The following is a 23,413-nucleotide window of genomic DNA, read 5'->3' on the forward strand; positions in this document are numbered from 1 at the left end:
ATGATTAATTCATGTTAAATAAATAAAAATAACAAATTGGAAGATAACCATATTAATTTCCATGATACGATCTTGACTGGTCATCCAAACCAATTTTCAACAAACATTTGATTACAATCAAGAGCCACTCTTTACTTGGTCTGTCAATAACATCTAACATAAATCCACCTTTTCCCTCATAAACTCCATGCAATACAAAGCTAGCAAAAATGAAGTTGGAAAGCCTCTCTCCGTTTTTCTTCCCTTTCGTTGCTCTTTGCTTCACGATGGCCACTGCTGCCACTTTTACCATTCGAAACAACTGCTCCTACACGGTCTGGGCAGCAGCCGTGGCCGCCTCCGCTGGTGGTGGTGGCAAGAGGCTAGAGAGCGGTGCAACTTGGAATCTAAATGTGAAGCCCGGCACTAGAGGATCCCGTATCTGGGCTCGAACCAATTGCCAATTCGATGAAGCCGGACGAGGCAGATGCAAAACCGGTGATTGTGGGGGGCGACTTAAGTGCAAAGCCTATGGTAAACCCCCAAACACCTTGGCTGAATTCGCACTAAACCAGTACAAAAACTTGGATTTCTTCCATATCTCTCTGGTTGATGGATTTAATGTTCCTATGGAGTTTAGCCCAACATCTGGGTTGTGCAAGAAGGGCATTCAATGCACAGCTGATATAGTAAGGCAGTGCCCTAAGGAATTGAAAGCCCCAGGTGGGTGCAATAATCCTTGCACCGTTTTCAAGACTCAACAATATTGTTGCTATTACGGGAAGTGTGACCCAACGGATTTTTCCAAGTTCTTCAAGGCAAGATGCCCCAATGCTTATACTTATCCACGAGATGATCCTTCAAGCACGGTCACTTGCCCTGGTGGAACCAATTACAAGGTTGTGTTCTGCCCCATTGGCTCTCCTCATCTAGAGATGGTTGCAAGCATGAGCCAAGAAGAGTAAAGGGATGATCTCTTGGAATAGTTGATCTGCGCCCGGGAATAAAAATAAAAAGTTATTTTTTAACCTTTTCAAATGATAATCATCATGTTATATCGAGAGAATCAAATCATTGCTATGCATATATCACAAGTAAATAATTCCTACGATTTAAACTCATAACTTGATATGTGAAATGAATTTCCATAATCAATAGATCAAATATTGAAGTTGGAGTTGTTGTTTTGTTTGTACGTACTGTTTACTTGATGCATCAACAAAAACATATAAAGAGTCAAATTTGATGCATCAAATTTGGATTTCACAACACAAAGCTTCAACTGATATTTATTGGTATTAATTAAAAGCAAGATAATCTTAATCATCAAATTTAAGAAAAATAAATTAAATTAAATGCTCAATTTGTTAGATTTATTGGTAATTTTATTCAAATGATATCTAAATAATTATGGGAAAAATCATATTTTAGATTCTGTTTTCACACACACACAAAAAAAGAAAGTATGATTTTCATTATTATTTGATATTCGATAATTTTATTATTATTTGATATAATTTTATATTTAAACCTCTCAACCTTTTCCGTCTTATTTTTATGTTTATTAAAAATAAAATAAAAATAAGTCAAATTTTGGGGCCCTACTAGTTTCAATTTAGTTTAGGTTATCCATTTATAAACTAATATCTCCAGACATAAAATTTTAAAACTAAAATACTTCTTTTGACAGTTCACAGAAATTAGCATTTTAATGTACGAAATAAAGAATCTAATAAAATGAATATTCAGTGCAAATACAAATGTGAGAAGAAAGTCGTACCTACAAATCTTTCGTAACATCTAGAAAAAGTCGTATTTTTGGGTTGATTGAGTCTTAGTTCAATTAACAAAAATATTGTTGCTAATGTAGGAAGACGTAGGTTTAAATGCATTGAAGTGTGTTCTATTATTTATGGGTTGTTTTAGACATTGTGTCAAATATATATATATATAATCAGAACTTATAATTAGATTGTTAAACAAAAAAAAATTTACATTTTAAATGTTGAACGAATATGAATTTTACTATAAAATGTTTTAAAATAATTTTCTTATAAAATGTTACAAATTTTCAATATATGAATTTTACAGAATTTTTAATAAAAAATGAAAATGATTTCAAGCTATTACTTGAGATGTGGAGAAGTTAATGCATCTGCAGTATTATAATTAACATTTTAATTTCTCTAGTTAGCTTATTAATAAGAGATCATATCTGATGCGCTCTTTATGCATGAATTTTATGCACAATGCACTATAATTTGCCACGTCATTAATGAACAAAATAAGAAAAATTAAAGACTTTCTAATAAATATTTAAAATTTATTTAAACTTAAATAATTAATTGAAAAAGTCTAATTTTATTAAGAGATAAAATACGAGAAATTATAATTAATTTTATTGAGATTTAAAAGAATTTTAAATATTTATTAGAAAGTTTTCTATTTTGTTCATTAATGATGTCATGAACTTGCGTGCATTGATAGTGTAATGCATAAAGCTCATGCATCGATAATACATCAAATATAATCCTTATTAATAATTCAATATTGTTCATGAATTAAAAAAAAGAAGGAAAAATTAATATTGGTCATAATAAACCGTATGCTAGTTTCTTCATATAAATGTGTTCATATTTAAAATTAATTTATGCACGATATTAATATATTGTCGATCACATTTGAGACGATGTACATCCTAAATATTAGACCAAAGCTTGATTTTTTCTTTTAATCTCAAATATAAGATTACTAATTTATTTTAAAACTTTGCATTGATTTACCACAACTTGTTTAGTTATTAGTAAGGTTGGTTTTCGATATGTAGTGGGTTAAGGTAACAGAGTAGCGCATACTCCGAGCTGCTCAGTGAACCGGTGGACATACATGTTTATGTGATGGATGGTGTCCTATTAGCTAAATTAATGAAATATTTATTAAGGAAAATTATTAACTAAATGACAGATTATGGGGATTTTAAAATTACATCCAATCAAGATTTAACAAAAAAAAAATCATTTCTTTGCTCATTTTTAGAGGTCTAAATAGATGTCTGCAGTTATTTTTAAACACTTAAAAATGCATTTATAGTTTTAGTTTAATTAACATGAATATTGTTATTAATGCAGGGAAATGTGGGTCTGAGTGCACTGGAACGCATTATTCTCCTATTTATGAGTTGGGGAGAGATTGTGAGTAATTTTAGATATTATGTAAAAAAAATATAATCATAACTTATAATAATTTTAACCTTGGATTTCTATAAAATAACTACTAGTAAAATAATTCATATTAAAATCATTGATATCTAATTTAGAAAACAAATAATAAAAACTCTATTTATCATTAGATTATATAATAGATCGTTACCGGTTGATGTAGATTTAACAAGTTCAATGAAAATAAATGTACAATTGTACACACTAAAAAATTCTGACTTTATCTTCATTATGATTTCGAAGTAACGAAGTAGCCGCCTCAGCGTTTATTTTTAAAACAATATTATGGCACATGCCTCGGATTTCCCAAAAGCCGCCTTGCTTGTATATAAACCCTCCACTCCTATGAACAAATCACCAAGTAAAAACCAACCATGAGCTACTTAACCATTTCCCAGATCTCTTCCATCCTCTTCTTCAGCGTTCTTTTCATTTCCGCCCATGCAGCGCGCTTTGAAATCCGCAATGAGTGCCCCTACACTGTTTGGGCAGCAGCCTCTCCTGGTGGTGGTCGTCGCTTAGACCCACGGCAAAGTTGGACCATCAATGTGCCTGCTGGCACAGCCATGGCTCGTATCTGGGGTCGCACCAATTGCAATTTCGATGCCAATGGTAGGGGTCATTGCCAAACCGGTGACTGTGGTGGACTCCTTGAGTGCCAAGGTTGGGGTGTCCCTCCAAACACCCTGGCTGAATATTCACTTAATCAATTTGGAAACATGGATTTCTACGACATTTCCTTAATTGACGGGTTTAACATCCCCATGGTGTTTGGTCCAACTAATGGCGGTTGTCACAACATTCGGTGCACAGCAGACCTCAAGGGACAATGCCCGAATGAGTTAAGGGCTCCTGGTGGGTGCAATAACCCATGCACAGTGTTCAAAACCAATGAGTATTGTTGCACTCAAGGGTACGGAACCTGTGGTCCGACCTATTTCTCAAGGTTTTTCAAGGACCGGTGCCATGATTCATACAGTTATCCTCAGGATGATCCTTCAAGCACCTTTACTTGCCCCGCTGGTTCCAATTACAGGGTTGTGTTTTGCCCTAGAGGCTCACCCCGCATAGAGATGGTCGGAAGCAAGAACCAAGAAAAGTAAAGGGATGATCTCTTGGAGTAGTTGATTTGCATTTGGGAATAAAAAATAAAGATCATTTGGTCTTTCGAAATGATACTGAACCTATGGATGTATCTGTTTTATTTTGCATATGTTTTGTTTAATGGAAGAGCAAAAACAAATAAATACTATTTTTTTTGGTGAATTATAATAATAAGACAAATTCTGGATAATAAACTATTATTCAGATTCAAATTTAGATCACATTTTGGATGATGAATGGCCCATCACATGGTTCAAACTGCTTGTAAGTAGAATGAGACATTCTGTGGTAGAAACCAACTAAACTCAAGAACATTACCTCAAAAACGAATTTAAGGTAATGTCATTTTTTAATGCTTTTAGACTTTCCTCGTCAACTTGAATTCCTGCTGAACTTATTATAAAACCCCAAAAAGAAAATCTTATCCATGCAATTACCAAAAAGTTGTTCATGTCCTTCTTTGGTGCGTCGATGATCTGGCAAAACCAGGTAAACCTACCTGATGAAAACCAATACCATAACATCATTGACCACCTTCAAGACCACCACCGTCCCCCCAGTTATCTCATCACTCTCGGTTCGCTCCCTCGATCGAAACAACGCCTCCAACTACACTCTATCACAACTCTCTCGCTTTTCAAGCCACACACATCATCTTCACCATCCTTGCCAAAAACCGCCATCTCCAACCTGAAACGAATTGGGTGGAGCCAGCACTCAAAAACACCATGAGCGAACGCACACGAATCGTCTTTTTTTCAGTTCCCCTTGCGGAAGTCCGGGCAAGCGGATTGAGAGTAACGGAACTTCCTCGAATCCCTCCATTGAGCCTTCTCGCTCGGGTGGGCGTACGGGCACTCGGTCAGTCATGTGACCTTCCACGCGCACACCTCTTCACCTTGAACTCATACATACGAAAATGGTCGCATGAGAATGCATCGACGATGGGTACGTCAGAGTCGTCACAAAGGGTGTCGGGCTCGAGATCGTTCAACGAGAGGTAGCGAAGATGGGCCATAAGGTAGTCAACGGGACGGGCTGCAAGGTGCATTGCAGTTAAAGTCGAGGGTTGAAAAGTTATCCGCCTGATCGTTTAACAATTCCTAGTCGGGGATTTTGACGGTGGGGAAGGGTCGTGTAGTGAGTTTTTTTATCATCATATTTTGGATATTGTCAGTTCTGCTATTCTAACTAGGATAATGAAGATGAATGTGCTTGGTTTCGGGTTGTAGATGGTGAAGATGATGCGTGGGGCTTGACAACAGAGAGGGTTGTGACAGAGTGTAGTTGAAGGCTTGGTTTCAATCGAAAGAGCGAGTCCGGAGTGATGAGATTACTAGGGGGACGGTGGTGATCCTGAGGGTGATTAATGGTGTCATGGTATTGGTTTTTAGTAGGTAGGTTGACTTGGTTTTGCCAGATCATCGGCACACCAATTAAGGAGAAGAAAGAAAGAAATAATAAAGAATGAAAGAAAAGGAAAAACAGACAGAAAAGATAATAATAAAAGAAATATAATAATATGGTGGGATCTACTAACGAAAATTAATCTCATGTCACTGTGCCGTTTGATACTTAATCGCACGGTGGCTATGAAAACAATTTCTTAAAATTTAGGGTGAGTTTAGATAAGCGGTGCGTTTACTTGCGGTTAGTGTAAAAATAGCGGTGGCGGTAAGATTAGATACTGTAGCAATACTGTAGTGTGAGACAAAAAGTAAACTAAACACACCGTACCGCATCGCATCCAATTGTTCATCCAAACTCGCCCTTAATAATGAGTTGGATGATTAAAGAAGCATTAAAAATTTAGTTACTAATTAGATAATTTATTCAAATAATAATATGTGAATATTTTAATATATTGTATTAAAACAGTTATATTTTTAAAGGGAAATATAAATTCAAATTTTATGAACTACGATATGATAAATACGTAAAATCGGTTATGTTAAAAAAATATAGTATTCTGCAACGTACGTAGACTGAGTAGCTAAGTGGAAAGAAAGTCAAATGGTAGATATTAAAATAAGGAATATCTTATGGTTCTCCCAAAATCCAAATACGCTTGGCCTTATCTTCATTATGATTTGAAAGTGTTCGATTAGCCGCCTCTACCTTTATTAAAACAATATTATGGCACTTGCCCATGATATCTATGGTACCAAAAAGCCGCCTTACTTGTATATAAACCCTCAGCTCCTATGAACAAATCCCAAAGTAAGAGCTAACCATGAGCTACTTAACCATTTCCCAAATCTCCTCCCTCCTCTTCTTTAGCGTCCTTTTCATTTCCGCTCATGCAGCGCGCTTTGAAATCCGCAATGAGTGCTCCTACACCGTCTGGGCAGCAGCCTCTCCTGGTGGTGGTCGTCGCCTAGACCCTCGGCAAAGTTGGACCATCGATGTGCCTGCTGGCACTGCTATGGCTCGTATTTGGGGTCGAACCAATTGCAATTTCGATGCCAGTGGTAGGGGTCATTGCCAAACCGGTGATTGTGGTGGACTCCTTCAATGCAAAGGTTGGGGTGTACCTCCAAACACCCTGGCTGAATATGCACTTAACCAATTTGGAAACATGGATTTCTACGACATTTCCTTAGTTGATGGGTTTAACATCCCCATGGTGTTTGGTCCAACTAATGGCGGTTGTCACAACATTCGGTGCACTGCAGACATCAACGGACAATGCCCGAATGAGTTAAGAGCTCCCGGTGGGTGCAATAACCCATGCACGGTATTTAAGACCAATGAATATTGTTGCACTCAAGGGTACGGAACCTGTGGTCCGACCCGTTATTCAAGGTTTTTCAAGGACCGGTGCGGTGATTCATACAGTTATCCTCAAGATGATCCTTCGAGCACCTTTACTTGCCCTGCTGGTTCCAATTACAGGGTCGTGTTTTGCCCCAGAGGCTCACCTCATATAGAGATGGTCGGAAGTAAGAGCCAAGAAAAATAAAGGGATCATCTCTTGGTCTAGTTAATCTGCGCCTTGGAACCAAAAAATAAAAAAAGTCATTTGGTCTTCCCAAATGATATCAAACATGTGGTTCTATACTTGGTTTATTTTACTTATGTTTTGTTTAATAATATTGTGCACTTTCAACAGCACAAGACGTCACAAGTTGCTATCATCTTTCATCAAAATTTCCAACTCATAAATACCCATATAAAAAAGTTATATGAACTTATATTATTTCTTTTATGGGATAAATTATGATTGTTTAATATTTTATCATATTAATTTAAAATATTATCTTTATTAATATATATTTACTAATTTACAAGTTTTTACATAAAATAAATAGTTGTACATTTTTATTTTATTCCAAATCTATATATTAAAACATTAAATATGGCAATCAAATTATTAAAATATTAATAAAAATGTATTATATATATATAAATCCATTAATGTAGGTTATGGAAATGTCTACTTCAATTTTACACTAATTGACCTTAGGTAAATAGTAAGTTGAGGTCCTAAGAAAATTGAGATTTTATGTTTTTGTCTCACCCTAGATAAATATGTAGGTTTTTTTTCAAATTTATCATGGTTATAATTAGAGTTTAATGAATTCTTGATTTAATTATTCAATTTAGTACTTATAATATTTAAAATTGAATTAAATGGTTGATTTAAAATTCGATCGAGATATTTATTTAGAATAAGGGATCAGATTGATTGACTCGTAAATCGATTAAATTGATCGATCGGACTAACTAAACTGGATATATCTTGTTTATAATGATTGATTAGTTTTGTTTGATTGTTTTTTAGAAAATGATGGATTAGTTGTTACTTCAAAGTAAAATTTATGATTAGATGCAAATTTATGACAGCAAAGCCAAAGTTGCCTTTGGTCGTCTTTCGAGATAAGAGACCTGTCCTAATCAAAACAACTTTTTTCTTTTTTCTTTAGAATAATCAAACCTACCTAACCTTTAATCACGTGGTATGAAGTTTTTAGACTTTTATCACACATCCGTATTGCAAGTCTTATCCTGTTTCGTTACTCAAAAGAAATTGCATCTCAACACTACTTCTTTGGAGCAGTACTTCTGTGGTATCCTACAATCTACGGGCAGCACTTAGATTTATTTAAAACTGACCTAATTTAAGAATGCTTCTAAAAAATATGTTTGAGAAAAAAAATTCTGCGGAGAAATTAAAATTTTCAAATCCTGAAAAAATGTACTTTTAAATTAATTTTTAACTTGAAAGAAGTATTTTTTCTCTAAAAAAAATTATTTTAAAATATTTTTATCTCAAAAAAATCTTTCCTACACTCGTCCTGAAACGATAATCACGACTTCAATTTCCAAACGTACGTATTCGGACTTTTCCACGCATCTTTGCCAGCTGCCTAGTGCCTACCAATACCATTTATATTTCAATCTTTGAAGTTTCGATTATTAAGAAAATAACAGCTTACTGCCTTTACGAAAACCTTGTCAAGTGTACCATCTTGCTTAATCAATTTTGACGTTACCTTAACACTAGACCTGTCCATGGGCCGGGCGGCTCGGCCCAGCCCGACGGCCCACCCGAAATATGAGAGGGTTCGGGTAAAAATATAGGCCCGAAATATGGGCTTGGGCAAAAAAAAGGGGTCCGTTTAAAAACGGGCCGGGCCTCGGGCACCATTTTTTTGGCCCGGCCCGAATATAATAAATATATATTTTTATTTTTTTAATTTTAAAATAATTTTTTAATGTTTATTTTAAAAATGGGCCGGGCCGGGCTCGGGCTTATGATATTTTTCCCGGGCCGGGCCTGGGCAAAATTTCAGGCCCATATTTCGGACTAGGCCGGGCCCGGGCCTAGGAGGCGGGCCAAAAATTTCCCGGCCCAGCCCAGCCCATGGACAGGTCTACTTAACACCCCCTCCCAAAAATATATATTTATATTAATTTATTAGTAAATTTATATTTTAGTCACTCAACTTTGAAAAATTACAAAATGATTATTGAATTACTCATAAGTTTTCATTTTAGTCATTAGACTTTTCAAAAGTTTTTATTTAAGTTACTAAATTGTTAAGTTTTTTTAAGTATGTCTAGCGAGCTCTAAGTGATAATTCGACAATCGATACAGTTGATCAATAACTATCAACAAGTAGAACATACCTTAGATCTGATAAGTGCTAAAAATAACATGTTTTAACATCATTCTTAACACGTTTTTAGGTGATTATTTGATGTTAATTATGAATTTTATACTTCTAATCATTTAATTTCATGTTTTAATACTTAATAGAGCACTTGAGAGCAAAAGGAGCAAAAATCAGAGCATGGGAGCAAGTTGCAAGAGCCATACGGGCTGAACCATTCCACATGGGCGTATGATAGGCCATGTCGATTTCATGGGATTATGCACCGAACAACAGAAAGTCATGATTTTTAGGTTTTTAGGACATCCTAAGACGTATATATGACAAAAATAAGGAGATATTCAAGAAAACAACTCAAAAAGAACATTGAAGCCGACTTTGAAGCAGATTTTCGTTAAGATTGAATATTCCTAGTTGATTTCGTAGAAAGTTATCATGAGTTTCTTTATTTTTTTTGGTTATATTGTGTCTTGAATGTTTTTATTTTCAAGTGTGAACTAATTTTCTAATTAACTAGGGGAGATGAACACTAGGATAGATTCTGTCGTTTGATTTTTATTTTACACAATAAATATTTAGTTTCTTGTTCTCAATTACGTGTGCTTAATTCTTGGTGTGATATTTCTAAATTATTAATCCATATTTGATGTACTTAAATCGGTGGTTGAATAAACCCTATTTAAGAGTAGATCTTGTATAATTGAATAGAGTTACATACAATTCTAGAAATAGACAACATAAATCTACTAGATTAGAGTAAAATCTAATAGGGAATCAATAGCATAAGTTAATGTGATAATAGAGGTTTTAATTAAAAATTTAATTAATCAACCTAAAATCGATTGCTCTTATACTCGAAAGAGATATTTGCATAGTTTAGATTGATAGTGACAGATGAAATCTAGGTGAATTCTTTTCGGATATTTTTTCGCTTATTGGTTGTTAATTACTTTTGTGATTTATTATTGTCGTGTTTATTAGTTAATTTTAATTTTAATTAATCAATCAATTATTAGATTAAATAATAAAAAGACGATAATTACCAATACTTTTAATTTTGTGGGAATGATATCTTTACTCACCATAACTATATTATTAATTGATAGGTGAATTTACCTTAGTGCATCAAGATCCAAGTTAATCAAGATTAATGTCAAAGATTGGAGAAGAAAGCTATTTTAATTTTGATTTGAATATTTGTGACATCCAAAATTATTTTATAAAAAATTTAACCATAGAAAAGAAGAGGAAAGAGAACTTTAATTGATGCAACCGATGTGGGAAAAAACTATTCAACTGCATTTTATCAATCCAATTACTATAAATTTTTTGAATAATTTAATAACAATTTTATAATTTTTAAATTAAAGTGGTCAAAATATAAAACACTAATAATTTAATAACCTTTAAGTATAGTTTACCGTAGAGAATATATATAAATGTTTAAGTAACAACACAAAAGAAGTCAGATATATATATATTTTATTTTTTAAAAAATAAATTACTTATATAATTATAATGATATATTTTTATTTTTTAAATTAAGTCAGATGTAACTTTGACTTGGGAACCAAATTCAGTGGGATCTGCATATTAATAACAAAATAGATATTAATAAAGAGATACCAGCCGGAGAAAATTAAGAGCGGTATAAAGCACATGGGCACATGGCTTATGTAAATGTCAACACCAACCTCTGACAGACCCATTATTAGATCAGATCCACTTGGATTATGCCAATCTCATGTGGGATTACAAACAACATTGATAGGTTGCGTTTAAAGACAGCTAAGGAAAGTCTTCTTTCCATAAAAATAATTGGTCGGAGATTCTACTTTCCCATTCCCCTTTAAGAAATTCATGGATCCAACATACAACGCATAATAATGAACGGATGAAGATATTATGAACTCACTATAATTTTTCTATAAGTTCCATGTTACATAAATTTTGAATGTATTTGTATTATTTTCTAGTTATATATATTTTTTTAATCATTTGGAGTCTTTTACACACAATGTCTACTTATTACGTGCTGCTTAATTTGAGCTCTTAAATGGTATATTACAGCAAGCACAAAGTTTATATAAACATTGCCGGTAAGTTAATATTTGGCTACTATCAAATTTTGACTCTCAGTAAGACATTGACTTCCCAAATGATCCTGTGAGTACCTATTAAGGTTGATGATGATCTTAAGAGGAACAACGTAGCAACTCTCGTCTTATAAATTACATTTTGAAGGATTTACAACTGTACAGTTTAAATCCTTGTTTAAGTTTCAGATTAGGGTTATCAATTCTATTATCAAATACTATTATCTCCCAAAGCTAATGACTTTTTAAAATTTTAAAGATTCACTATGACTAATTATAAGCAGAAATTAACTTTTTGATGCACAAAATAAAGAATCCAATGGATTGAGTGTTCAGTGCAAGTACAAATGTGAGAAGAAAGTCGTACCAAGAGGGAAAAGAGGCAAGAGCTAGTCTCGTATGTTCCTCGTACCAGTATCCAGACAGTAACTGTTGTCTGTGTTCTTGGTCTGCAATCTTCACCCTCAACCATTTGCATAAATCTAGTTTGATTACTGCTATTTTCTGATTCGAATTCCAGGTATATCTTTCAAACCCATTTTTAAAGCGGTCTTCCTGAAGAGAGATGGAGGTCTTTGCAAGCCAATTGATTGGGAAAACTGGTTGGCCAGATCAACAAGTGTAGTTTTATCCCGCCCAATTTCTCTGATCGAGTTATAATAACCAAGCCAAGCATGATATGCTGCTTCTTTGACATTCCCATCAATCTTTGCCATTGAAAACTCCAACTGCAACAACATTCCAATGCATTACAAACTTTTTGTAACAGACACTAATGAAAGAATCATTAGACACACACACATCCCATTTTTTTAAATGAAATTGAGATATCAATGCAATATTCACCGAAACTGGTAGATTAAAAAACCAATATATTTTCAAAAACCATGGCATCAACCTATAAAGAAAATCCTTCTGATAGAAGCATGAAGAGTAATACTTTATGAGTTTAGATGCAGACCTTCTGTTTGACATCTGGATCCATATCTGGTAAAGAGATTTTCTCAAGAGGCAAGTCCTTAATTTCATCCAAGAAATACTCTTCCCATGGAGCTATCAATAAGATACCTTCTCCATCCTTGCCTTCCCGTCCTGTCCTTCCTAGTCGGTGTATATATTGCTCTCGGTCAGAAGGAATTCCCACCTGGTAGTAATAAAAAAATTTATACATATCACTATTAAAAAAAATAGAGGGATACAAAACAAGATACAAGATATGTATTTGACAACCAGCAAGTTTCTCAACTTTCAGCAGTTATCATAAACCATATAGGTAGCTCAACAGCTGCAAGAGATCTTATCGTTTGCAGGGTTTTTCATCATGGTTCAATGTATTAAACTATTAATGCAGGCACATGTGCTGAACTGCTTAATAAGCCAATGACATGCTTGAGTTTTAGGTTCAAAGGTACCTGAATAACCAAAGTGACATCAGGATAATCCATTCCTCGTGCCGAAACATCAGATGTAACAAGAATTAACCTCTTAGAGTCCCTGAATTCATCAGAGATACGAGTTCGGTAAATTTGAGGTTTTCTGGAATGGATCTCCCTGACATTCATTTTCATTTCTCGAAGAAGCAAATACATCAGTGATGTTACCATCCCAGTTGTACAGAAAACAATGACCTGAGTGCTAGAATAGTTAGCTCTCAAGAAATTTCTGCAAGTACCAAAATCCAGATGTAAAACATTTTACCTTGTACTCGGGTGCTACAGATATATGCTTCTTTAAAAGCTGGTGAACTATCTGAAAATGCAATTCATGTGGTGCAACAAGAATAGATTGCTTAACCTGCAGTCAATAAGGAAAATTCTGCAGATAAGGTCACTGTTGCCTATACATTTAATACAAATTTTAACATCCATTTTAATTTCACCACAGAGACTTCAAAAATTTTCATTTAATAAATGAAATTGTTTGAAGTACTTAAATTCTAAATTCGTTGTTTACAAAGAAGCATGAAGCTGATTGTATTTCCTTAAAGTAAATGTGTGCAATTATTCCCATTCATACCTTGTCATGAGTTTCTACACAGCCTAGACCCACTGTATCAATGAAAGCATGTTCCCTCTTCAAAACAAGCTGAGATATACGACGAACCTGCATAATCAAGCACAATTTAGATCTGAGTTGATTCATATAAGGAAATCAGCCTTGTCTACAACAAAAAATAAGGTTGATGAGCAATCCAACCTCTTTTGGAATTGTTGCAGAAAACAACAATGACTGCCTTTGACGGGGCAAACAATCAACAATTTTCTCAACATCTTTCCGAAATCCCAAGTCTAATAAGTGGTCAGCTTCATCAAGTATAAGCATTTTCAATCCCATCAATCGCACAGACAAGGTAGACTTGTTCTCAACATGATCCAGCAATCTCCCAGGTGTTGCAACAATTATCTGAGGAAAGTTTTAACCCGGAAAATTGGAAAAGGCTTATCTTCTAATATTAGGATGCAGAAGATTCTAGAAACATTTACAATGCTAAAAGAATTGCCAAGCCTAAAACATAGGCTAACCTGGCATGGTTCTGATTCGAGACGTTTCTGATCAACTTTGAAACGCGTACCTCCAACTAGAGTCTGGACTCCTATGCCATTATGATACTTCAGCAGAGCATTTGCTTCTGCAGCTAGCTGACTTGCAAGTTCTCTTGTGGGGCAAAGAATGAGAACAAAAACCGGAGGCACCCGCTGAACGGTACTAGTACTAGCGGCCTTCAAAACTGTTTCAATTGCAGGAAGCTGTTTGTCTTTAACAGAAGAATTTGAAGGAGCAACAATAATCTACAAGATCACGAATTACAAATAAGGACTGGTAGTGTACCAGAAAAGCTGCAGTCTTTCCTGTGCCAGTTTTAGCTTTGACCAAAGCATCTTTGCCTGCTTCACATTAGAATGAGAATTGTCATTTAGAATGTTTGACTAGTCTCAAACAAGTCAGAACATGTTTAAAGAAATACGATATGACTAGCAACAGATTTAAAGAAAACAATTTACTGGAACTATAGGGAGAGCCCTACCCACACAGAGAACTTTTCTATGCAAAGGAGAGTGACATCTCATGCAAGAATAGAACAGTCTACCGAGGCATATAAGCAATGGTGATAACTTGTAATGATAAATTTTTATTTCCCTTATCTTCAAATTCCTATGTTTTGTCTGCCTTCAGCAAATGACATTTATGTAATACCTAATTTCACATCTTCTACACACTAGTGACTCTAATATATCATGTCACACGTTGAGCTTCCAAAATGTGATATGTTCTTGACAATTTAGAAACTTCTACATCAATTTTACTAACCCAGCAGATGTTACTAGTTGCATTAAAGGCTACCAAGGCACAGAGAATGAACAACTTACTATAACTCTATAACAAACGTAAAACTGAAAAGCAGAGCAAGCTTGTAAAGGATTCATGGAATAACACAGTAAGTTCAATGAAAATGATACAGAATCACACAACAGCCAAAATGCAATAACACACCCTCAAGGCAAACAGAAAGTGTTGCCTCCTGTACTCGAGTCATCAGAAAATATCCCGCTGCAGAAAGTGCCTTGACTGTCCATGGGGATATACCACATTCATCAAATCTGTAAAACCAAAAAAAAACAAAGATTCACCTATTTTCTAATCACCAAAACAAACCATAAATACATCTATAGCTAAAGCATTCCAACATCTTAGCTTACCTTTTTTTACTATAAATTGGTTCTCCCTCCCCCATTTTCTTTTCAATTTCAGCCAACTTCTTCTTTTCCAACTCCTGCCTAAGCAACTGCACTTGCTCCGAAAAATCCATCTCCTTCTCTAGTTCCTTCAACGGAACTCTCCGTTTTATCTTCACATCATACTTTCCCAACGATGCACTACTCCCTGACTTCTTAACATCCCTCCAACCCCCAACACCTTCCACTTCATCTTCCAATTCCAAATCCGATTCATCATCACTCGATGAGCTCTCGTTCCTCCTAAACCTCATCCTCTCCATACGGTTCCTACTCTTTATAAACTTCCCATTATTCTGAAAACTCACCTTCTCGCCTTTACCACCAGGCCCAAAACGCTTCAATGAATTATTATCCGACACGGAATCAGATTCATGTTGATTAGAAGAAGTCTCATTCTTCCCAAGCCTCACCCGAGATATATTATTACGCCCTGAATGCTTCAAATACTCATCCTTTGAACCGAAATATGACTGAATCCCAGCAAAAGAACTCTCGTTTACCTTGAATTTTCCGTTAGCCTGAACTGAATAGCTCCTACTCTTAATAAATTGACTATTATTTACACCGCTTGGTTTCTCATTTTCTCTTCGACTATCAGATAGCAGTTTCTTTATATTAAGCGGCGAATGAATTAATCCTGACCGTGGATTTCTAGCCGTTTCAACGGATCGTGGCCGTTCTTGTTCCTCTGAGTTCAACGGACCGTCGTGTTCGTTCCACAAGTCCTCCGCCCCTTCTTTCATGAACCGATCAGCCAGGGCTTTGATGTGGTCGTTGGGGCTCATGGGGCTATATTGTGTTGGATCGCAACTCGGGTCGGGTCTCCCGGCTAGTTTGGCGCGGATTTGGGATCGGATTCTGGCTTGGTAAAGTTGCTTCTCTTGGTCGAGGAGTCTTTTCTCTTTCTCCTTGGCTTTTTTCTCGTGGAGGCGCTTCCATTGCCACTTGTTCAAGCCGCCGGGGAAGGTCCGAGGACCGCCTCCCATGGCTCGGGTGAAAATTTGAGTTCGGAGAATCGAATGGGTTTTGGAGCGTAGGAGGAGCACCGCTGAGAACATGGCTGGGGTTTGGGGTTTAAGACAGAACTTGGAATTTTGGTTTTAAATATTGGTTCATTTCAATATCTTGCATGAGGAAACGACGACGTTTGCTGTTTAACGTAAACCCAAATGGAAATTGCTTAAAAGAATTTGTGGACCATGTAATGTCACCCATCGATCATTTATTTCTGATAATTTTAAATGAGTTAAACATACTCCTCCCTCAATCACTAATGAAATTCATCATTCACTATAATAAAAGAGTACAAACAAAAAAATAAATAATGTCAAGTTGTATCTTACGTGATTTGTAAGCTTATTTGTGGCTGGTTGTCAGCCTAGCCCCCCTAACGGATCTCATATAAAAGAAAATGTTTACCACAATATACTAAAATTTAACTTGCAAAGTCTTTAAGAAAAACTATATAAACATTAGAAGTGGCAGTTTACAGTGATAAATTCGATCATTAATCCAATGTTTATGAAACATATAAAATTCTTTTGAAAGGAAGATACACTGCTTATATATTTTGTGATGCAACATGATTATAATAGTTGCCATTGTAAGTGGGGTGCACAAGAGAAGAGAATCCAATCCCCCCAACACTAAGTCTCCCCATGGTTTCAGACTTTCACTTCGCTCTCTTTATCACCCTTTGAAAGCGACTTTCGGGATCAAAGGAGTTCCAAATTCGGTCAAGAATATCCTGATAAGATGAAAAAGAACCCTACACCACTCTATTTGTGCATGATTGTATTGTGGATTTAATCTCTTCCTTATCCAATGTCGTTTCAACAATCACCTGCCAAAAATACAAGATTTGTCATCCATGTCTGCCTTGTTTACTGCATTTCAGACATGATAATAAGGTTGTATATAGGTTGTCTTAAGATAATAGACATCTAATGAAATGGGAGGAAAAAATTCACAGAAGATCCTCAAAAGCCTTTTTACATTCATATTTCCTTTTTGGAAATCCTTTTTTTTCCCCTTATCCCAGTGTAAGTGCGTCGTAAAAAATGAGGGTGTGAGCATGTGACAGAACTGTAATATCAACCTTACCTCTTGTACTTTGTTTCCGGATCGAGCAAGTAACTTGTATTGATTCTCAAACATGGATGCCATATAAACCTGCACCAAAAGATAGATCAGAAAGCAGATAATTCTCAAATCAAATCCGAATAAAAAAAGAAACTGACCAATTTCTTAAATACTTGTAAGAAAAGTTTCAAGTAAATAGTTTCATTTCCATAACCTAACCAATTGAGGATTATATTATGAAGTGCATACGCCTAGATTTGAAATATAGCAAAACTTTTGGCACCTAAAAGATGGCACAGTCATGTATGAGATTTTTTCTAACAGTTCTATTCAATTTTCACCAACTTTAGCCTACCGCATGTAGTTGATATGTTGAAGCTATCATACCTGGAATGTTGGCGCCAAACCAGGGCTCAAGAAAAATCGGCCCTTTGAAACTGACTGAATTCCTTCAATCTGTTCCAATTCTTTGATAAGTGATTCCACATCAGGCCACTGTCAACATTTAACATCAGTGTGTGAGGATAAACCATGCCAAATGCGAGTACAAAAATGACAACATAGAAGATAAGAAACATTTGTCACAGGGTCTAAACAAAAACCTCAGTGTCTGCTTGTGCTGCTTGTAATCTTCCATCTAAGTTATCATGATCACCAACCACAGACTCCAAGGCCTCAACCAGTGGATCTGGCTGTCGTGTGAAAAGAGAAAAAAGAGGATCACAACATATTGAAAATCATGGCCTAAAACAACTGAGAAAATTTTAAAATTCAAGAACCGAGTTGCTTGTTGATTACCGTTATCTCCTTCAATGATAAAAATATACGGTCAAGTGTGAAATCCAATTGGTGGACTTTGGCCTCGACAATCTGAAATCATGAAGATCACTTGAAAATTATATTCATGGCCTACAAATAAATAGCTTCATGGAGTTTCAGATAAACAAAGCATCATGATGAAACACAAGTAAAAGCAAGACATGAAAGATCATAAGGCTTTTAACCCTTCCAGGTCCTGCTTATTTATCATTCATTCCCTAAAAAAATAGGACTAATCTGCCAGTAAACTCAAATACCTGACCAATTTTGAAATGTGACAAAGGATCCAAGGTGGCATCCCATGATACTTCCGTCTGGTGAATCAAAGCAGGCACGCCTTCAACCTATAAAGTACAACTAAATCACAATTTGAAAGGGGGGAGAATACATTTAATGATTTCTAGTCTAACTGGCATGGATGTTGTGGCTTCATGCTAAGGAAGTGTATGTTCAAAGGAAAAACCAACAGAAAGGAGCAAATAACCGCCACTTCTCTTCTGAAAGAGCATTTAGTATACTAATTGTTAATATATTGTAACAATGCTGAGAAATTGTTTACCTCCACAAATATACCAAAATAAGTTATTTTCTTGATGCAGCATTTTATAACATCCCCAACACGAAGCTTGGCCTGCAACAAAAAATGGCATAAGAGCTTGAAGAGTTTCTTGTTTTGTCAAGTTAAGCACAGTCAAGATTTTAGTTTGCCAACACTAGTTCAAGTTCTCATCTATATGAAAAGACAAACGATTTAAATATAATTTTCTGGAAAGTATTACTGCAGAAAGTGACAACACTCGCAGAAATTTATTACAAAACATAGAAGATGAGCAACATAAGTAAAGTATTTAAGGAAATATTTTAAAACAATATAGCTACTCACCATAACATTTCTCTTTTTCTCTATTAACTCTTCCTTTTCTTTTGGCCTCAGAGAAACTATAAGTTTTCTGAACTTTCTGTCAGCCATTAGCACATTTACTTTGACTCTCTGTAAATGTTAAGCATATCAGTATACAAAATGGAAATAAAGACAACAATTTAAAAAATATATATCAATATCTTCGAACCTGACCAACAAATGAGGTCAAGAATTTAAGCTTCTCTTGATCATAAATCCTCAAAAGATCTTCCAATTTCATATCCGGTGAAAATTTCCCCTCAAACTGTTGGTTGTTTTCTGAATCTGAGGTTGAATCTAGAGAAGAGTTTTTGCTCATTGCATCAGAACTTCCAATGACTCCTAAGTTCTGCTTATAAGCAGATGGGTCTAAACCCCTCTGTCTCAACCATGATTCGAAAGCTAAGAACTTCCATTTAGCAGCCAGGTTTCGGTAAGGCAAAAATCCAATTAAAGAACCAAAAGATACCTATAATGATGCAATAAAATCACAAGTCACAAACAAAGTGCATGTTTAGCAAATAGACATGATAGAAGGAAGAGTTTCACTTACAGCAAAACCTCTCGTACTAGAGCTTATTAACTCCACTTCTGCCTTTCGTCCGGTCTTAAGCAAATCTTCTAACCTGTTCCAATCACTATCCTACAATTGTACAAGATGTCAGGAATGATCAGACATCTAAAGTGATGCTACAGAAACGTGGAGTAATAACTTAGGGAGAAAACACTACGGTAAGCTGACCTCCTGGGGTGATACAGAAGGGAGATCACCATAATCTTCAAGATTGGTGGGAACAGGAGCAGTTTCTGCTTTACCGGATTCTGATGTTTCTTTCACGGTTTGATCTAATCTATAAGAAAGGTATTTGTTAATCACAACTCCACCAGCTAAAGAAGAAATGTCCCAACATTAAGAATAAATTTGGCACCTTCTTGGCTTCCCCTGTAGTGCAGCTTCCATAGAGAGACTGATGCCAGATTCCTCAGTAGACACCCTATTACTTCGCTCAGCTGACTGCATTCCTTGAAAAACGCAGAAAAACACAATCTTCAATGCTTCACATTAAAGGGTTTCTAATCTCCTAGATAAGGGGTAGTTAAGAATCCACCAAAGTAAAACTTGACACTGAAAAAAAAAAGGAACTTCATGAACTAACATGGTGCATTACCAATTAAGGAGTGATCCTCTATCTCTGGTTTCTTGGGGATCAAACCATGCCCCGCTTCTGATGCTTCTTCAACACTACTCTTTGTTGCACTAGCCAGCATGTGAGCTTCTATCTCTGCCTCAAACCTTTCCGCCTCAACTTCTAAATCCTCAAATTGCTCTACTTCTTCACCTATCTTTGTAGTGACACTTAACTGTTCAGGCTTTTTCAATAATGTAAAATCACCAATTCCGTCCTCCACTTCTTTCTCTTTCTCCACCCCAACAATATCATCAGAATCTTGTTTCTCATCAATGCTTGTATCAACGCTCATCGGTTCCGGCTTTCTCAACAAAGTCATATCAGTAAATTGTTCCTTTGCCTTTTCATTCCTCATTCTTAATGACAAATTTGATTTCATCCTAAACCTGGATGGCCTATCTTCTACATCATCTTCATTAACTACAGTTGGTTTTCTCAATATAACATTTGGAAGCTTACTCTTTCTCGCACTATCCATAGCCTTCTCACCCGATACAGTTGGCCTCTTTATTTCAGATGCAGGAGGCTTAACATCAGTTTCAAACTTGATTCCCTTCTTTGGAACAGGACGAACTAAATTTAAACCATCAGAAGATGTGGAAGTTGATTTCTTTTCAACATCAAAAGGGACCTCTTCTACGTCCACTATTTGACCCTTGTTTTTATAAAATGATTTCTCAATTTCAATATAAGATGCTTCAGGATTTGCTTTTCTACCCATTATCTGAAAAAAACCAAAATGCAATAACATTGAAAAAAGTCATAAAAAAGGAAAATTCAAACAATAAGAAATATGGGTGTTTCAAAAAAGAAAGAAAAAAAGTAAATTTTCTCTAAATTAAGCATAAAAACATAAAAATAAAAGAGAAAGAGAAAAAGGGTACTTTGGCAAGGGTGAGTTTGGGGTCTTCCCCAAGCAAGCGACCAAACTTGAGCTCCATTTGGTCCCATTTGTCAAGCTTTGGCTCTTCTTTCTGCGCAAAAACCCTAAAAGAAACCCTTTTCGAGCTTCTTTTCACTCGTACTCTTGACAATGTTACAGAAGGAAACAACGAAAACTTGTAGACAGAGAAGGAAGCACCGACGGCGGTGGTTGCGGCGGCGCAAGATAAAGAGTCCATTTGTAGGGCCAAAGTGAAAGCAAGCTCATCAAACGGCGTCGTCTAGCATTGCCAAAATTGTTGATCCTTGAAGCCTGGGATTGAAATTTGAGGCTTGGTGGAAGGGATAATTAAAAAAAAAGTACTTTGAACTGTGGGATGAAGCAAGCAGAAGATATGATATGAGCAACATTATCTATCACTAAGGTAATAATGCCCACATGGCAGTTCAATTTGACATCCCCTATTACTTCGCCACGTGTGATCAACTCTGCTGGAGGTTCGTAAGAGAAATGGCTCTAACACGTGGCATGTTTAGAGGCCATGTAAAATTTTAGAATGAAATTCCATTTAATTTTGAGGCCTGAACTCAATGGAGCAAGAGCAACCCAACCCAGATTCAGGGGCTTCCATGGATGCTAACAAATAAGCCTGAAAAACTTTTTAGCAGGGTCTCAAATTCAATTTGGGATATGCTTTAGAGGTGCTTATGGGTTGAGCCGAGTCGGGTTTGGGCCTTGCTCAACTAAAAATTTAGGCTTATTTATTAGGTTTGGGTTCAGCCCGGCCTAAAAAATAAGCCTAAAATTTTATCCAATCTCGACTTGGATAAAAATGCTAAAACCCGAGCCCGACCAGGTCTGCCTGTATTACTTTTTATATAATTTTTAAATATATATAATACATCAAAAATACTAAAAACATCAAAATAAATATTTCCCAAGAAATTGAAAATAAATTTTAAAAAATATGTAGACTTAAATAACACTAAGATAAATGAAACTTAACAAGCAAATGCCTATAAAATAATAACAAAATTAACAAATGCCTTTAAAATAATAACAAAATTAACAATAAAATAAGTTTTAAACAATATGCAAACAATAACAACAAAATAGTAGCAACATAATAGTAAAAAGGTAGCAAAATAAAGGAGAAAATAACATTTAAAAAGAAAAAGAGTAGATTTTTTTTGTCCTTTAGTGAATTCGGACCGAGCCAAAAATGCCTTACTCGAGGCCTGACCTGTTTTTAAAAGGGCCTTATTTTTTTATCCAAGCCCATTTTTCGGGCCTATATTTTTGCCTAAATCCTCCCACATTTCGGGCAGGCCTTCGGGCCGGACTATATGGCCTGACTCATGATCAGGTCTTATCTGCTTCCATAATTTTTTATTTTTTTATTTTACATAAAAAGTATAATTAGATGTTATCAATAGATCAAAACAAAACGAATGTTAACTGAAGGTTTAAATATAAGTTCTTTAAGTTGGTTGAAGTACCGTATCAATATAAGAGAATGTGAATTCAAACGTTTTTGTTCTCTTATTCAAAATTTTAAAAAAAATTATAAATAATTTTAGACATTGTATGAATTTTTTATTCAAATCCTTTTATTTTTTCTTAAAATTTTATAGACAATAAATGTACCAAAAGTAATTAATATCAATCATAAAATATTAATAAATTTCATTTAGACATTTTTTTATCATTTGTAATGCGTATACATATATATATATATATATATATATTTAGAATTTTCTATCCTCAATTTATTTGTAATAAGCATATAATCATTTATTACAATTAAATTAACAACTTTTTATAAAAAAATATCATTTTTATTAAAGCAAATAAAAATGATTGTGTTAGACATAGATTGTTTTAAATTAAATAATGGTTATGGTCTCTTTATATATTTAAATTTAGAGTTTAATATTTATTCTTTAATTTGATATAATTTGGTTCCTCTACATGATGTCATTAATTATTCGGTAAAAAATCAGGTTCAATTTTTTTCTTAAAATATCCATTCCAACTTTATGCTGCACACACATACCGTGTTAGAAAAGTGCTTTTAAGAGAAATTCATGTTATCATTTTAACCGATATAGATAAGGATTCTAACTATTTAAACTAACTAATATAGAGATCAAAACTACAATCTTACTGTCATATTATAATGACTAAAAAATAGTTGATCATTAGTTAGTATTAGCATCCTTAATATTTTGGCAGCCCACCTGAAATTAAAAAAAAAACTTATTTCAATTTATCATGTCAAATTAAT

The 23,413-nt window shown here is 34.9% G+C and overlaps 5 protein-coding genes across 6 annotated transcripts; 3 read left to right on the forward strand and 2 right to left on the reverse strand.

Annotated features, from left to right (window-relative positions):
• The first annotated feature begins 110 nt into the window (after positions 1-110).
• On the forward strand, positions 111-1,004 carry LOC105765201 (protein P21). Its single transcript, XM_012584173.2, has one exon. It carries the CDS (start codon positions 210-212, stop codon positions 942-944), a length of 735 nt encoding a protein of 244 aa, XP_012439627.1. The 5' UTR covers positions 111-209; the 3' UTR covers positions 945-1,004.
• Positions 1,005-3,559: 2,555 nt separating this feature from the next.
• On the forward strand, positions 3,560-4,463 carry LOC105765203 (thaumatin-like protein 1). Its single transcript, XM_012584175.2, has one exon. It carries the CDS (start codon positions 3,572-3,574, stop codon positions 4,298-4,300), a length of 729 nt encoding a protein of 242 aa, XP_012439629.1. The 5' UTR covers positions 3,560-3,571; the 3' UTR covers positions 4,301-4,463.
• A 2,035-nt stretch (positions 4,464-6,498) lies between these two features.
• LOC105765202 (protein P21) lies at positions 6,499-7,412 on the forward strand. Its single transcript, XM_012584174.2, has one exon. It carries the CDS (start codon positions 6,535-6,537, stop codon positions 7,261-7,263), a length of 729 nt encoding a protein of 242 aa, XP_012439628.1. The 5' UTR covers positions 6,499-6,534; the 3' UTR covers positions 7,264-7,412.
• Positions 7,413-11,788: 4,376 nt separating this feature from the next.
• On the reverse strand, positions 11,789-16,339 carry LOC105765196 (probable DEAD-box ATP-dependent RNA helicase 48). Of its 2 annotated transcripts, none has more exons than XM_012584165.2 (10): positions 15,213-16,339; positions 15,007-15,113; positions 14,344-14,399; positions 14,037-14,261; positions 13,711-13,917; positions 13,531-13,617; positions 13,213-13,308; positions 12,927-13,142; positions 12,476-12,658; positions 11,789-12,242 (listed from the first exon to the last, which is right to left on the reverse strand). In XM_012584165.2, the coding sequence occupies exons 1-10, from the start codon at positions 16,307-16,309 to the stop codon at positions 12,012-12,014; spliced, it is 2,505 nt and encodes an 834-aa protein (XP_012439619.1). In that variant the 5' UTR covers positions 16,310-16,339; the 3' UTR covers positions 11,789-12,011. The 2 variants fall into 2 exon arrangements, with proteins under 2 accessions (XP_012439619.1, XP_012439618.1); XM_012584164.2 differs by having other exon boundaries at positions 14,344-14,402.
• A 362-nt stretch (positions 16,340-16,701) lies between these two features.
• On the reverse strand, positions 16,702-21,525 carry LOC105765197 (uncharacterized). Its single transcript, XM_012584166.2, has 14 exons — positions 21,128-21,525; positions 20,223-20,967; positions 19,983-20,076; positions 19,796-19,904; positions 19,607-19,696; positions 19,223-19,522; positions 19,036-19,143; positions 18,712-18,783; positions 18,410-18,496; positions 18,132-18,203; positions 17,936-18,025; positions 17,721-17,828; positions 17,355-17,423; positions 16,702-17,094 (listed from the first exon to the last, which is right to left on the reverse strand). The coding sequence occupies exons 1-14, from the start codon at positions 21,362-21,364 to the stop codon at positions 17,020-17,022; spliced, it is 2,256 nt and encodes a 751-aa protein (XP_012439620.1). The 5' UTR covers positions 21,365-21,525; the 3' UTR covers positions 16,702-17,019.
• Between the last annotated feature and the right edge of the window lie 1,888 nt (positions 21,526-23,413).

This window comes from Gossypium raimondii, chromosome 12, assembly GCF_025698545.1.
Source record: "Gossypium raimondii isolate GPD5lz chromosome 12, ASM2569854v1, whole genome shotgun sequence".
Classification (NCBI taxonomy): Eukaryota; Viridiplantae; Streptophyta; class Magnoliopsida; order Malvales; family Malvaceae; genus Gossypium; species Gossypium raimondii.